Source organism: Cnephaeus nilssonii, assembly GCF_951640355.1.
Source record: "Cnephaeus nilssonii genome assembly, chromosome: 8".
Classification (NCBI taxonomy): Eukaryota; Metazoa; Chordata; class Mammalia; order Chiroptera; family Vespertilionidae; genus Cnephaeus; species Cnephaeus nilssonii.
The window spans coordinates 23252324-23269745 of NC_137079.1; the positions used below are offsets into that span (position 1 = coordinate 23252324).

At 36.2% G+C, this 17422-nt stretch overlaps 1 protein-coding gene across 4 annotated transcripts in view; it reads right to left on the reverse strand.

The window, feature by feature from the left end:
- The window catches only part of NSD3 (nuclear receptor binding SET domain protein 3), a 108718-nt gene that overhangs the window by 19828 nt on the left and 71468 nt on the right, over window positions 1-17422 (reverse strand). For 3 of the 4 annotated variants that reach the window (XM_079778461.1, XM_079778462.1, XM_079778463.1), the window contains exons 10-16: window positions 17291-17421; window positions 16782-16910; window positions 16012-16138; window positions 8811-9008; window positions 7783-7956; window positions 3794-3940; window positions 361-517 (exon numbers count right to left, since the gene is read on the reverse strand). In XM_079778461.1, the coding sequence (XP_079634587.1) occupies window positions 361-517; window positions 3794-3940; window positions 7783-7956; window positions 8811-9008; window positions 16012-16138; window positions 16782-16910; window positions 17291-17421 (1063 nt within the window). The remainder of the gene's footprint in view (window positions 1-360; window positions 518-3793; window positions 3941-7782; window positions 7957-8810; window positions 9009-16011; window positions 16139-16781; window positions 16911-17290; window position 17422) is intronic. The other variant, XM_079778464.1, reaches the window with a different exon arrangement.

Sequence of the window (17422 nt, forward strand, 5' to 3'; positions counted from 1 at the left end):
TGGCTGGTGTGACTCAGTGGTTGATCGTCAACCTATGAACCAGAAGGTCACGGTTTGATTCCCGGTCAGGGCACATGCCCTGGTTGTGGGCTCGATCCCCTGTAGGGAGTGTGCAGGAGGCAGCCAATCAGTGATTCTCTCTCATCATTGATGTTTCTTTCTATCTCTCCCTCTCCCTTTCTCTCTAAAATCAATAAAAATATTTTTAAAATAAAATAAATATGTTTCTTCTCTCTCTCTCTCTTTTTTAAGGAAGTAGCTCTGCTGTTCCACCTGTCTGCTAGCCAGTTTGTACACAGTTTATGAACCTAGGTCTAAACAATGATTGAATACTTCCTCTTTGTCCTTAGAAAAACTTGCCTGTAATTTCCCAATTTGACCCAAACAATCTGCTTGTAATGCAGTTTCTTGCCAGCTTTACAGTCATTACAATTCCAGCAGCCTTCTGGCATTTCTATACTCAGGCATTCTGGGTGGAAGGAAGCTGGGCACGATTCACAGCAGAGCAATCTTCCACCTTGAAACAAATAAACAGTCTTAATAACTGAGAAAAGAGGAAAGAGAAACAGAAAGAAAAAGGAGAAAATTATCATTTAAGTGCATTAACTTTGATTCAAATTGGGGGGAAATAACGAAGGATGGAGTCCTATCTATGGTGATGGATTAAAATAGAAAGCAAATGAACAGTTGTAGCTTCTTCCCTTTTCAGAAACTCAGCTTTTGAATAGGCCAGAAACTTCAATGGCCAGAAACTCAGCTTTTGAATAGGAAGAGAAACATTATTGTACTCCTTACCCCTGTAAAACGTGGGCTATTGAGCTATCAGTTTAGTAGGAAGATAAAACTCTAAACATAAGACAAAATAGGTGTATTAAATCTTTAGACTGAGTAAATTTGAGAGCAGATTTTCAAAGAAATATGTAGCAGCTTACTTTCTTTTCTCCTTGAGAGCTAAGAAAGAAAGCAATGGTCATCTTTGTATTTTAATCCAGTGCCATAGTCGACTAAAATCACTTTATAATAAAATTAGCAAGAATGAAAATAGGCAATAGGTTGATCAGCACTTTTTACTTCCCATAAAAGGATACAAAAACACAAAAAGATTGCACTTGCTCAAGGTGATGATTACATACATCATCATTACCTTTTCAGTGAAGATAAACAAAGTCAAACAAGCTATAGAGCAGTGGTTTGCAATTTTTTCATCACCAAGGATCCCCTTCCCTTCATTCATGAACTCATATGCTTCCAAATATTTTATCAACCAAAAATAAAACCCCAAAACAAACCCCTACATTAAAAAATAACATTTTCTGATGTTATTAACCAAAGAAATATATAACTGCCAATCAGAGCTTCTGAATCCAATAACAAAACTAGCATTATCACACTGTATTATTTAAATCATAGCCAAATATAAAGAAACTCATGCAGCTGTATTTTGTGTACTTCTATTAGATTTTCTGAAATATTAAGCATAGTTCAAAAATTTTATTTACATAAGTCTTTTCTGACTGCATATTGAGAACCACTGCTTTATAGTATAAAAAAGTAAGTATCAGTGTAGAATGAAGTACCACACGTGAGGAGATCCCTCCAACTTGCCTAGGAAAATCCTCTCCTTTTAAATACATAAAATGATCTCTGGATTAAGACCAAAACAGGTGTGGCAAACAAAACAAAATAATATTACTAAATGCAAAGAAATGAAAGAGATGGGGGAGGGGAAGATTAGGTATTTCTAATAGGCATTTCAACAAGTGATGGAGAAGAATGTTAACTACTGAAGATGAAATATGATAAAGACATTTACTGCAAAAAAAACATCTTTCCATTGGAAAATCAGGTCTATACCCACAAGTACACTAAGATTTAAAGTCTCATTAGCTAAAGGTTAGGAGCCTTCTATACAACTTTATCAAATCACATGCTCCAACCTTTTGAGGGTTAGCTATCAATTTTCCAGAAAATCTTATCTTACTGCAGACGTTCAAACTTCTAACTGATTAACATAAAAACAAAAAGAAAAATCCATATACAATCAGTGATAAATTAAATTACTATATTTCCTCTGCTTAAAAGCTTTTTCTTCAATCATTGGGATTTGTTCCTTTGTCTGCAAATCTCAATATGGATTAATAGTTCCAATTCCCCAACCTAGAGATTAGCTGTCTGAGTGCTCTTAGCCTAGGAATTCTGTAAGTTTAAACTAAAATGAGAAAGCCCATTTTTCACAACAGAAAGAAATAACCAATAGAGAGAGCAGCCTTTGCAAATAGCTTTTAGAGGGCATGTCAATATTAGAGCTGATGGGGAAAGTCAGGCTGGCCATTTTTAATGTTATGGAATAGTCCTGAATTTTAAGTCTTATTTCAGAGGAAATACAGACCAAGAGTCATCAGTGAAAATCATCATGATTTTTTGACAAAAAAACAACAACAGAAAAATAGGGAAATAGAAAAATAAAAATATGAACAATCCACCTTGGTGCTATGCAAGAAAACTGCTTTAGGATGCAAGAAAAGATGTGGTTCAAGCTAAGCAAAAAAGAGGGCTCAAAATAATTTCAATTTATGTCAAGGTCAATACCAAGTACCAAAACCAAAATAAGCAACAATTGAATTAAATCTCATTTCAGTGGCACCAGCAGGAATATAAGGCATTTCCTAAAATGTCTCAGGCAGTCTAATTTTATTGCATTATGGAGTTAGTCAAGCCTATGCCCATCTTTGTTTTGGAAATAGGTGGTGTCACCAGCAAGGTGACTTCAATGGAAAACAAACAAAAAAACCTAATACCTCTCCAACCTACTTCTCCAGGTTCTAATCAGCTTGCTTAGTTATACTTCCTTTTAGTCATGGGTTGCCACTTAAGAATTCTGACAAAGAACAAAGATACATCAAGCAGGCAACACAAAGGAAAATAAAAAGAGGCCCATTTCCAATGTACACCGTGTATTAGGTATGAATTAATTTTTCTTTAAAGAATCTACACTTGGCCCCCAGATCATAATGGCAATGCATACAGGAAAAGGCGTTCACCTTCCAGATTATTTAATTTACTCGCTGAGATAGTAACTTCCCAAATAATACATTATTGTTAAATCACTTTTCACCTTTATTATAAGTATGCTATGTAAAGCTAAACATAGAATAAGATTTTCTTCCACAGACTAAATTAACTGGGATAATATAAATATACATGTAGCTCCTGATTCTGTGGATAATAGATTATCCATAAGCAATTAATTCTTCAGCTCAGCTGGGCTGCCTTTCAATATCCAATATTTGGAGTATCCTCCAGAAGGACAACTAGTTTTCATAGTAACTGAACAAAACATTTAAGAAACAAAATGATAGAATGTATTCTAAAATAAATCCTTTAAGTATCAGTATATTTATTTCCCTCTATTTAACAATCTATTATTTAGTTAAAAGTCAGTAACAAATTATATTGTGTCTATTCTATTCTAACATGGATGTTAGTTCTACATCAGCAAAAGAGCCCTTAGAATATTCCTCTACATTAAGCAAAATCTGAGTCTTTCAATTTTAATAATCCTTACATATATGAAATGTGTGAAAATTTATTCGAGAAGAGTAAGTAAAAATTTGCAATAAATGGAATTATTTTAAGCCCTTTTTAATAAATTTGCAGCCATATGAAGACAGTTACAACCACCAAGGTAGAAAAGCAACAGATGGTGCTTGACAGGCATACATTTCCCCCCTTCATTTAAAAAAAAATAGGAAATGCAAAAAGAAAGCAAGAGATAAACTATTTTGATTATTACCTTTCTCATATTTCTTTTTGGAAGCTGACGAAGAAGGAATCATAGGTAATTTCATCAACTCTGCACGATTTGATTCATTCAGTAGGTAGTGGGACTTATAGGCATATGAACTGAACATGGGGTCTGAATGATCCTGAACTATCAGCCCTATACGAAACAAACAGAAAGAGATGAACTGCAATGAAACTACCCATGATTCCATGAGGAGAAAAAATAAACCAACCCCTATTATGTAGCTGTGCTTAAAGTTGGGAGGAAAAAAGAAAGTATGAAGAAAAAGAAAGATCTGACAAAAAAAGCTATCTATAGTTACTAAAGGGAGTTTAAGCAACTCAATGCCTTATTGCCTACATAGAAACCTATATACCCAGAAGAAAACGCCAAATTAATTTTGAAGATGTAAACTGCATTTAACATCATATGAAAAACTCTCTATGAAAAATAAAACCACATTCCTTAATATTTAGAAGTACTATAATGACAATCCAGAGAACAAAATAACATATCACTTAACTGCTAGAAATAAGAACTATATCCATAATATAGTAGAACCTGATCTACCTTCAATGTATCAAGTAGCACTTAAAGGAAGAACTGAGTCTCTCCTCTTCCCTATTCATGTTTTAGATATTCTCAAACAGGTTCTAGCTTTTTCTGCCAGATAATAAAGCTTTTCTCTATCAATAAAATATGTGATTTTAAAGGGGACATACTTTGTTGAACTTTACTAAGGTAATACAAACCATTTTTTCTCTGCCACATTATAAAGTGATTAACAACTTTAAAGGTTTATAAAGAGCCCTTTTGATCTACCAATACAGCTATCTTATTTGGAGGAAGTAAGATCTTCTCTTCTCTGTGACATCCACTTCTCTCCCTCCCATTTTCCTTCCCCTAACTTAGTTAAGTTCATAACAAAGATAAAGGCCACTCCTAAACCTGGGGAACTGTGAGACCAGGGAAAATTTCTCTATTTGGTTATTGGTCAGTTTATAATGATCTAGCACTTTATAATAAAATCATGGCAACAGTTTCATAGAGATCATTTTGAGAAGAGGAAAGAATTTTGTTTTTTAAGGGGATACCATTTATTTTTTCTGTGGATCTTATCTTCATTAGTACTACTGTACACTGAGATATTCAAGAAAGATCTCTGATCCAGATGACAGATTGGAACTTGAAATTGCTAATTGGTGATAAAAGGCATATGATGTCAAATGAATTTCATACATTTAATAGAAAAAAGTGGTGTAAAATAAAAATACGTGGGTTTTAAAATAAGAAAGATCAGGTACACATGGTCCTTCTATTTAACAACTTGTAAATATTTCATCTGGGCTTCAGTGTTCTCATCCACATAAAATGGGGAAATAACTTCTTAGGGCAATTGTGGCAATTCATTCAGATAGTATCTAGTAGAGTTTGATTTACAGATGAAAAATAAATTGCTATTATTATTAAAATTAAAAGAAAACCCTAATCTAACTTCTCCATTTAAAATTACCATTACAAAGAAAGGCATAGAAGTTAGCTAACTATTATTTTACACCAACCTCCAGATGAAATATGCTGAGTAATATTCAGGAGTCGGCAAAGTAGGTTTACAGGTGGGAGTATGCAAAACACAGAGTTTATTCTTGTATTATTATTTATTAATTATTGTATTATTTGTTGTATTATGTAAACCTACTTTTGCCCACCCCTGTTTACGACACTAAAATATAAGTGAACATTTTCTATGCACCATGGGGAGGGCGAGGGAGGAGGAATGTTCCTCTAAACCAGGGGTGGGGAACCTTTTTTTCTGCCAACCATTTGGATATTTATAACACCATTCTCAGGCTATATAAAATTATCAACTTAAAATTTAGCCTGCTATATTTGGTCAAACATTTAATTAACTCACCCCTAATGCCTTGGCAAGGACAGACCAAATGATTTCTCGGGCCATACGTTACTCACTCCTGCAAACCGTAAAACATTTCTAAAAATATTTCTAGATAGTTGTGTCCTTAAGAATTAGCTTAATGATTTTAAACAAGCAATAACCAAGAACTAAGAAAAATCCTCTCAGAGGAGAGAAAAAGTGTATGAGACAAGAAACAAAACAAACTAAGTTTTCTAATAGCAAAAATAAACGATTCAAGTACTCCTTTTAATTATAATTAGGTCTCTTTTTAAAAAAGGAAACTGCTACAAATAATGAATAAAGAACACATATTACGTATTTCTGAAAAACTTTTAAGCCTTCTCAAAATCCCAACATTTGATCGATTTAGAATAAGTTTTGGTAAAATTAAAGTTACTGTTTACTGGACAAAGTCCCAGTTAAAATACTTGGGGAATTAAATAATCTTGCTTAAGTAGGCATTTAAATGTAGTAATACTTTAGAATAATTGCCAAATTGATAAGATGCAAATACAGATCCTAATAGTAAAACATGGATTTTCCCTATTTCCATTATCTTAAGCTTTTAATCAAGGCATATAAATTAAACTTAACAAAATGGCTACATTTTCTACAAAACAAGGTTCCTTGACAATGGGCCATTTTCTACCTGTCTTAAATTGAAAATACCTGTTTTAAAGGCTTCCCAATTATTGAATGAAATAGAGCCAAAGAAAACACTGGTTAATATACTGATGGTTCTTGATTGATTCAAAATGTACTCCCAAGTACGTCAACATGAGTTAGTAACGTGATATTTAAAATGTTGGTTCAGTTACACATGTACAAACAGAAACACAAACTAATAAAAGTGAGTAAAAATAAGTAACACACACTCCTAGTAAAAGTGAGTAAAAGTAGGAAACACATACTCCTGATAAAAATGAGTAATGAAAGTGCTTAGATAGCATAAAATACTAACAAAGCAAGAGACTTTATGTTCTCTCATTGACACTCATCTGTTTAAAGGTCTCTAAAGCTAGCCACTCAATTGGATAAGTCAGTATTTCCATCCTATCCTTTTCTTGGGGACGGAGTTTATTTCTTTTGACTATTTGAATCGTTTCAGTCACCTGTTACAATGTGGCACAAAATATGTCAGACCTACTTCTCCATGTACCAGCCAGGTTTCCAAGGACACAACTGTGTAATTGCTCTAGTGAGGAAAGAAACAATGCTTCCCTTCTAATGGCAGACAGCCCCCAGTGCTTACAAAACTCGGGCATACTGAAATCCGTACACACAATGGACCCTGCTGGCTGCTCCAGAAAGGATACCATTTATTTAAACTTTTACTGCCCACTTCCTCTAGTTATTATTTTAAAAATGTGAGACACAAAAGTAAAGCAACTCAAAATCTATAATAGTACCTAAATTCTATTTAAAAATATTTTATGGTACTTTCACCAAATTAAAAGAACTGTCTCCTAAAAGAAAACAAAAAACAGAAAGATAAATATCCTGTATCATATTCGACTAATGAAGTTCTATTTTATGTTTATCATAAACTCAAGCTCACTGACCCCGAGGGACACGATATTGTTTTTAGTTGATCCATCTCTTGACATACCTACATATCAACAGCCTGCATTTCTGCCTCTTAACTAACACCACCACATATGTTGCTTTGGCTGTATCCCATCAGGACTTCCTCAATGCCAGACCAAAACATGATAAAATAAGACATAAACGACTAAAAAATAAATGTGCTCATTTTGCCTTCCAAGTGAAATCTCAATCGGTTGCAAGCTCTGGATTCAAAAATATGACACGGGAAGAGCCTGCTTCGAATAGAATTGTTTGCAGAAGGAAATAAATTAATCTTTTGATGCTCCAAGTAGAAATGCTAAGAACTTATGCGTAATTCTAAGTTATTAAAAAATTCAGACTTTAGCTTAATTTATGGAAGAATTAATATTTTAACAATTTGAATGTCTAATGATATAAAAGGGACAAGCTACTGGAAATGTTCATCTCTCTTGAAACTCTATTTTAATGCCAGTGAACTCAGAAAGAACTAAGAGAAAGGACTGACACTCACCTCTTGCACAAACGAAACAAAAGCCTACATTTACAGCAGAGGATGAATTACTGCTCCGTTTGGAATGATTACTACAGATGAGAATGTAGGAGGACACAAATATGCTTCCGGCAGCAATGCAAGCATCTCCAGAGTGATAGGCTACTGGACATCTCAAACACCTCATCATGCGACCTGTTTAAAGTCAAAAAGTAATCTACATAATAAGGCACCAGCTGGATATATATAAAATGAAATTTTTGGAGTTGGGTTCTTTTGGGTTCCCATGTGATGCTGAATATAATAAGATAAAAATATTTTCTTCACTTGTTTGGCTCTGTCATTCCTATGCTATATGGCCCCTACATGCAGCACCCATCTAGAGATCAAAGAAAAATTTGTCTGCTCCGATGCTGGAGAGATGGTGGTCTCCAATATGGCAGCTGTTTAAGGAATTCCCAAGGGTAATTTTGAACATATGGAATTTTCTTCTCATTGTCTGAATGAGAACCTAATCTCTACTTATTATGCTATCTCCTGTGGCTGAGCTCATATATCTACAGACAGAGGGAGAATGCCTGATGCTCCTTATAACAATACTAGAGGCCCGTTGCACGAAGATTCGTGCAATAGGCCTTCTTTCACCTGGCTGTTGGCACAGGTTTTCCTCCGACACCCGGGACCCAGGCCTTCGCTCTGGCTGCCACCTTGCGCCTTCGCTCCGGCCGGAGTCTTCGCTGACTCCAGCCGGAGTCTGCAGTCTTGGCTTTGCTCTGGCCGAAGCTCGGCTCCTGTAGCACCCTCCGCCCCCCACCCTCCCCCTCATAGCAGGCATTTTGCCCCACCCAGCTGCTCCATGCCTAGAGCGGCTGGGGGGTGGGGCCACCGACATCTTGTCCTACTAATTTGCATATCCCCTCCTGATTGGCTGGTGTGTGTCGCAGAGGTATGGTCAATTTACATATTTCTCTTTTGTTAGTGTAGATGCTTATTATTTGCTACTGAACTTAAAAGAAAACACTTTGTCCCCTTCCTTAGCTCTGTTTTACCTTTACTTGCTTTGTGGATATCTTTCTCCATAGAGCAGGCAGAACAGCAGTGCTGGGGACAGCGGAATCCTTTTGATTCAAAGACGGCAGTGGGGAATTTGCGGACACAGGCTTCATGATAAAATTTCCCACAAGCACCGACAGAGCAACGCTTCACATCTGTACCAGACACCTTACATGAAAAACATGGGTGCTGTCCTGGAAAATTGGTGAGGAACAGAGATTAAATAAAAGCTGATTAAAGCATATTCCTTAGAAATAGAAGCAGCTACTGAGATGAACATGGAAAATAAATGGTTAAATTAAAATATTTTATAAATAGTTAGAATGACTGATTTGCTATTATAATTGACTAGAGGCCTGGTGCACGACATTCGTGCACTGGGGGAGGGGGTCCCCTCAGCCCGGCCTGTGCCCCCTCGCAGTCCAGGACCCTTAGGGGGATGTCCTGCCTGCAGCAAAGGTGGGAGAGGCTCCCACCACTGCTGCTACGCTTGCCAGCCATGAGCCCAGCTTCTGGCTGAGCAGCGCTCGGCCCTGTGGGAGTGCACTGACCACCAGGGGGCAGCTCCTGCATTGAGCGTCTGCCCCCTGGTGGTCAGTGTGTGTCATAGTGACTGGTTGTTCTGCCTTTCGGTCTATTTGCATATTAGCCTTTTATTATATAGGATTTGGAGATGTAGCATTATAAATAATTTAGATCTCCATTTACTCTACACTAAAATTATTTCCATAGAAAACCCAGACCAGAATTTTTCAACACCTGAGAGGTGAGAGTGTCAAGGTCTTTCCAACACAGAATAAGTAAAAGAAACTACCAAAGAAAGGCAGATTCCATTAGATAATCACTTAAAATTTACATATATGAAACAGGGATAAGATGAAAATTCAAAATTACCCCCAAAAGACAGCTAGACATCTTATTCAAACTGTACAAAATCAAGGACAAAAGAGAAAATATTAAAATTACCCACACAAAAGACAAGTATCTTCAACGAAGCAACAGTAACACAAATAGCTGACTGAAAGAAAAACAAAAACCAGAAAATAATGGGATGCTATCTTTAAAGCTGAAAGAAAATTGTTACCAGGCCCGAATTCTATACCCACTGAAAAATTCTTCAAAAAGAAGTGAAATTAATATACACTGGGAAATATTAAAACAAACAAACAAAAAATTGGCACTTTGAAAAAGATTAATAAAACTGATATCCCTGCCTGGCCAGTGTGGCTCAAGGGTTGAGCATCGACCTGCGTACCAGGAGGTGGCTGGCCAGTTTGATTCCCAGTCAGAGTACATGCCCAGATTCTGGGCGTTGATCCCCAATAGAGGGTGAGCAGGAAGCAGCCAATTGATGTTGCTGTTTCTCTCTCCCTCACCTTCCCTCTCTCTCTAAAAATTAATAAAAACATATTTAAAAAAACCCTGATATCCCTGGCAACAATGAATAATAAAAAAAACACACACAAGAAAAAGTAACAATACATATAACTATCAGAAATAAGCAATGATATATCACTACATATCCTACAAATTTAAAAAGATAATACACGGTGATCACTACATTTCTGCCAATAAATTTCACAATTTAAATAAGTAAACAGATTCCTAGAAAAACAGAACTTACCAAAATTGACACAAAAACAAACAGAAAATATGATTAGTTATATAAACTATTAAAGAAATTGAAACTATAATTAAAAATCTTCCAACAAAAAACAAAAACTTTAAGCCCAGATGGCTCCACTGGTCAATCTGCCAAATATTTAAAGGAGGAAATAATGCCAATTAGAATGGAAAAAAAGAAGGAACACGTAAAAGACAAACAGATGTGGAAAAATATATGCAACAAAGATGATAAAGGATTGTTTTGTTACACAATGAAAATATATGCAACCTATATAAGCAAAGACTTATAAAGAACTATCAATCAAAATAGAAACAAAATAGCCTAATAAAAGAGGGCAAAAGGAATAAACAATTTACAGAAAGCAGAACGACAGCCAATAAACATGAAAAATGTTCAACTTCACTAGTAATCAGAGAAATGCTAATTAAAACCACAAGTTACATTTTACTGTAAAAATTCATCAATAGGAAACAAACTTTAAAAGTCTGATAATACCAATTGTTGATGAAGGTATAGGGAAAAAAGGTACTCTTACATAGTGCTGGTAGGAATTTAAGTTGGAAGGAACTACTTTAGAAGGAAACAGGCAGAATCCATTTTTTAAAAAAGTACATTCACCTTTTGCGGCCTAGAAATTTTAATTCTTACTCTCTTCGTTAGGATAGGCTTGTATATGTAAAAGGATGCTTACTAAAGCACTGTTTGTAACTGCAAACAACTGAAAGCTTCTCAAACTTCCTCCAATAGGAGAATAGTTAAACTATGACACAGGCATACTATAGAACAGCAATTGAATATATTTGCATTAACATACAAAGAGCTCAAAAACCAACGGAAAAATATCCTTGGGTGAAGATTAACAAAAAAAAGGTGACAGATTAATGTGAAAAAGAAATTTATATTTATTTACAGATATAATGACACATGCATTGATATTTTAAAACAGCAACACAATTGCTTTATTGTAGCATAGTATAATTAACATGACTGCTTCACAGTGGTAAGAAAATATCTAAAAGATGTTCCAAGAGACAGTATTTATTGGAAAAAAATCTGCATATAAGTGGACTCATGTAGTTCAAACTTGTGATGTTTAAGGGTCAACTGTGATTGTTTTTGTTTTAAAAAATTTTTTTTTCATCCTCACCAGAGGATATTTTTCCCATTGCTTTCTAGGGAGAGTGAAAGGGAGGCAGGTGGAGAGAGAGAGACATCAATTGGTTGCCTCCTGCACACGCCCCTATCGGGCTAGGGAACTTGCAACCAAGGTACATGCCATTGACAGGGAATCGAACCTGGTAATCTTTAGTCCGCAGGCTGATGCTCTAACCACTGAGGAAAACTGGCCAGGGCAGTAACTGTTTTGTTTTTTTTAAATTGTAGTATAAAACATAAGCCTGGCTGGTGTTGCTCAATGGTTGAGCATTGACCCAGGAACTAAAAGGTCGCAGGTTCAATTCCCAGCCAGGGCACGTGCCTGGGTTGTAGGCTCGATCCCCAGTATAGGTACATGCAGGAGGCAGCTGATAGATGATGTTTCTCTTTCGTTGATGTTTCTATCTCTCTATCCCTCTTTCTTCCTCTCTCTATAAAAATCAATTTAAAAACATATTAAAAATATATAAAATATAAAATTTGCCATTTTTACTATTTTTTTTAAGTATATAGTGACATTAAATCCATTCACATTATTTTGCAACCATCACCACTATCCAGCTCCAGAATTTTTTCATCATCCCATACTGACTACCCACCACTCTTCTCTCCCTACCAACCCCTGGTAACAACTGTTCTATTTTCTGTCTCTATGAATTTGATTACTCTAGGTAACTCATACTAGTAAGTGGAACCATAAAATATTTGTCCTTATGAATGGCTTATTTCACTGGGCATAGTGTCTTCAAGGGTTATCCATATTGTAGCATATATCAGTATTTATTTCTTTTTAAAGCTGAATAATATTCCATTGTTTATTTATCCATTGTTTACTATTCTACATGTTATTTACCCATTCATCCATTGATGGACATTCGAGTTGTTTCTACCTTTTAGCCATTGTGAATAGTGCTGCAACAAACATGGGTATAACAATACCTGTTAAGAGACCCTGCTTTCAATTATTTTGGGTATATACCCAGAAATGGAATTACTGGGTCATATGTATTCTATGTTTAATAGAGGAACTGCCATACTGTTTTCCACAGCACTTATGCCACTTTAAATTCCCACCAACGGTGTATAAGTGTTTCAATTTCTCCGTATTTTGTTTTCTTGGTAATAGCCATTCTGATAGGCATGAAGTGGCATCTCATTGTGGTTTTGATTTGTATTTGCCTGATTACTAGTGAATGATGTTGAACATTTTTTCATGTGCTTATTGGCCATATGTATAATTTCTTTGGAGAAAAGTCTATTCAAGTTCTTTGCCTAATTTTGAATTGGGTTGTGTGCTTTTTATGAAGTTATAGGATTTCTTTATGTATAATTTTGGATATTAATTCCTTGTCAGATATGTTATTTGCAAATATTTTCTCCCATTTTGCAGGTTGCTTTTTCACTCAGTTGATAGTGTCATTTGATGTACACTGTGTTGTTTTTTGTAATAGACATCATTTTATTGATTTTTTAAATTTTTCTTTTAGAGAGAGGAAGGGAGAGGGAAGAGAGAGAACCACTGATGTGAGAAACACTGATTGGGCTACCTCCTGCACACACCCCAATCAGGAATGGAACTGGAAACCTGGGTATGTGTCCTGATCGGGAATTGAACCAGCAACCTTCTGTTGCACAAGATGACACTCAACCAACTGAGCCAGTTTTTAATTTTGATAAAGTCCAATTTGTTTATTTTTTCTCTTGTTGCCTGTGCCTTTAATGTCATCTCAGGAAATCACTGCTTAATCCAATGTCACAAACATTTCTTTTATTTTCTTTCTAAGAGTTTTATAGTTTTAGCTCTTATGTTTGAACTCTGATACATTTTGAATTACTTTTTGTATGTGGTTATTAGTTAAGGTTCTAATTTCATTCTTTTTGCATGTGGATATCCAGTTTTCCCAGCATCATTTGCTGTAAAGTCTGTCCTTTCCCCATGAAATGGTCTTTGCACCCTTCTCAAAAAATCATTATTGTATACGTGAATATTTATTTCCGGACTCCTAATTCTGTTTCATTGGGTATATGTCTGTCTTTATGCCAGTATCACACGATTTTAATTGCTGTAGCTTTTAGTAAATTTGGAAATCGGGGCATGTGAATCCTCCAACTTTGTTCCATTTAATTATTTTTAAAGCAAACTTCTTTCTTAAATTTCTTAATAGATGTGTACCAGTTTAGTTTATATCTAACCTTGGCAGAATTCAGCTGGATTCCAAAGTTAGGAGAGAAGCCTCAAAAGAGTGTTTTAATACGGAGCTACTGGGTCCTTCCTATCAGTAGTCGGAATCAGAGATTGCAAACTTAAGTGTTTAAAGGGACTGGACAGGTTATATAAATGGCTGAAGTTGCAGGGTTTTAGAAAAAGAGAATGATAGAGAATGTGAGGAACCAGGAGTACATGCCTGATCCATGTTCACACATTCAAAACATATTTTGAAGGTCAAATAAAACAATGTGCCAATAATTTGACCCCAAGCCTGCCCGTTAGCTGATTGTTCAAATGTTTTACTGAAGAGTCTACATGTGATGAATAAAATGTCTTATGTAGGAAAAAATATGTTATATGTTCAAAACAGCTTTAATAGCTTAATTTTTGCATGTGTATGTTTGTGAGAGAGCAAGAGCGAGAGTGAGAAAGCACGTGTGTGTTAAAATATATGATTCATGATCTCCATCCTACTTAATCAAGGTGGTAAAAGGCAATGGTAAACAGCAAGTATCCTGGGGTCAAGCTGCCGCCTGGGCTTAACTGCCAGTTTCATCAATTTCTGCTTTCATGACTTTGGATAAGGTACTAAACTAAACCCTCTAATCCTGTTTCACCCTCTGCAAAATGAAAATAATAACAGTATCTATCTTATTATGAGGGTAAAATGAGATCTATATAATAAAAGCCTACGTGACTGTTACGTCAGAACAACCAGTCGCTATGATGGGCACTGACCACCACGGGGCAGATGCTCAACGCAGAAGCTGCCCCCGGTGGTTAGTGCGCTCCCACAGGGGCTGTGCTGCTCAGCCAGAAGCCGGGCTCACGGCTGGTGAGCACAGTGGTGGTGGCAGGAGCCTCTCCCACCTCCACAGCCCAGCGGTAAGGAGCAGCGAACAGGAGGATGGTAAGGAGCGAGGGGTCCCAAACTGAGAGAAGGCTGGGCTGGGCTAAGGGACACACACACACACACACACACACACACACACACACACAAAGTGCACAAATTTCAGGCATTGGGCCTCTAGAAATAGGATAAAATGCTTAGTACTAACAACACCTGGCATTTAGTCAGTGTTCAGAAAAAAATTACCATTCTAATGATTTTAGCATGCACAGATTCAAATAAAGAAGGATAAGATCAAATAAAGGACAAAATTATTTATGAGAATCCAAAGAAAAAGGGAAAAGGAGTAGGAAAATAAAGTCACAGGTAAGATGAGCATATCATAAATACTTGATAACCAGTTGGCTCATAGTTCTTCACAGCAAAAAATAAAACAAAAAACTGTACATAGTTCCTGGATGCACTACCATGCTATCTTCAGTTGACTCTTCACTTGCCTTGTTACAGATTAAACAACTCTACCTCCAGCTTTCCATGACTTTAAATAGAATCATGGATGCACAGGGAAGAAATACAAACTTGTCTATTTCTTTCTCTATAAATTATTTTGATAGGTGGTAGTCTGTATTGGGGTGGGGTGGTGAGAATAAATGGTGAATCCAAAACTCGCATGTTTTATTTATTTTATTTTTCTTAATATTTTTAACTGATTTCAGAGAGGAAGGGAGAGGGAGAGAAAGGTAGAAACATCAATGAGAATCACTGATCAACTGCCTCCTGCACGCCCTCTACTGGGGATCAAGTCTGCAAACCTGGGCATGTGCCCTGACCAGGAATCCAACGGTGTGTGACCTTCAGGTTCATGGGTCGATGTTCAACCACTGAGCACACCAGCTGGGCCAAAACCCACAAGTTTTAAAAACAATTTCCAGTAGCTCCATCTTTCCACTGAAAGTACTGTTACCATGGTTACGCTTTGCAATCAGCACTTACTCCATTCTATTAAAGTCAAGGGACTTTAAACCAATTTATTGAGCATAAAAATCTTAAACCCATTTGAAAAATAACTTACTCTATATACTTTGTATAGGTCTTTAGATAAAATACATCTAGATTAATTGATAGATTTTTATGATTAAAGCACAGGTAGGAGGAAATTTGGTAATAATATTGCTAACTACTCTTTTGATTTTAGGAAGCCTAAACACCAAATGATCTTCATTTGTTGAAATACCTATGGGAGAGAAGGATAAGAGCTACATAACAGTGGTAAGAAAATTAGGTATCATGAGAGGTGCTGGCTTGCACATTCCTCCTTATCCATCTTTTCATATCTACCAAAACAAGGAAGCTCACCGGTTTTACATTCCATACAGATGAACTTCCCATCGGGGAGTGATGTCACCCCCAGGCACTCCAGGTGAAAGTATTTGTAGCACTCTCCCTCACAAGGAATCAGAGAGTCACCAGAGCTTTCACAGATCTGCAACAGAGCAAAGAGCAGTGGGTCTCAAACTTAATAGCAGCCATCAGAATTCACCTGGAGGGTCTATTAAGACACAGATCACAGGGTCCCTCCCTCTCTTATAGTTTCTGATTCAGCAAGTGTGGGGTTGGGGGAAAAGAATATGCATTTACAAGTATCCTGACAATGCTGATGCTGCTGGTCCTTGGCCCTCACTGTGAGAACCATTGAACTAGATAACTATTTCCAGACCCAATATGGTATAGTTTAAAAGTCATACTTAATCTTTTAGGACTCCTTTTTTGGAATCTGGATACTTTAACTTTTTTTCCACAGGGCAAAGCAGTACTTTTTCAAAAAGGGTAAATATACATTAAAAACTTAATACCAATTTAATTTTAAGAAAATGGTTTTGAAATCAGTCATTTGCCATTTACTTCCATTTCATAACACAATCTCACAATGGAGATTTATATCTGCATATGAATAGTACATATTCCAACTCAGAAAGTGAAGAGCCCCAAATGGCTTTTAGATCTTGCTTTAAACCAATATCATAATTTAGAAAGACATTGCCTTTTCCAATAGGAGGTAAATTTATTTATTATTGGCAGAGTATGATAGAAATTCTTTCAAGCTATAGGACAGGCCACTTGCCTACCTGACACACAGTGTCCTTCTTACTCGTTCCAAAGCCTCTTCTTGACAAACTTGAGTCCACGGACTGCACATCAGAAATGTCTGCATCTGCAGTAGCTGAAGGGCTATCTACTTGCTTTCCAAAGCCTACCTACATGGAAAACATAGCACATTTTAAAGAAAAACAAAACAAAAATTTCCTCAAAGTTAGGTGCTATAAAGATCCTAGTAGGAGTTGCTCAAATAAACCTGGACACGACCTCTTTCCTTTCTTTCTAAAACACCTGGATACCATGTCTGGTGTTTTGAGAAAAACTCTAGTTAAAATAAAAAATAAGCTATGCTTCTGTTATGAAAGAAACTAGCAAAATTAAGATGCTCATCGTTACAAAATAACCCAAATGACTTCTTTACTGTGAATATTTAAAAAATCCCCATGCTCCCATAGCAGTTGGGTAAGGCAATTATGTATGTTACTTGGTTTTGCAAAGCAAAAAAGAGCACTGTGCTCAGACCCTTGAACATATTTACCTGCAGGTCACTCAGGCCTCTAGAATCAGAGTCAGATGTGTCTCTGTATGCTGAACTAGTCATTTCTACATCAGTTGAGGCGCGACTCCTTTTCTTTAGAGGTTTACAGGAATCTGAAATCTCGCTGGCACC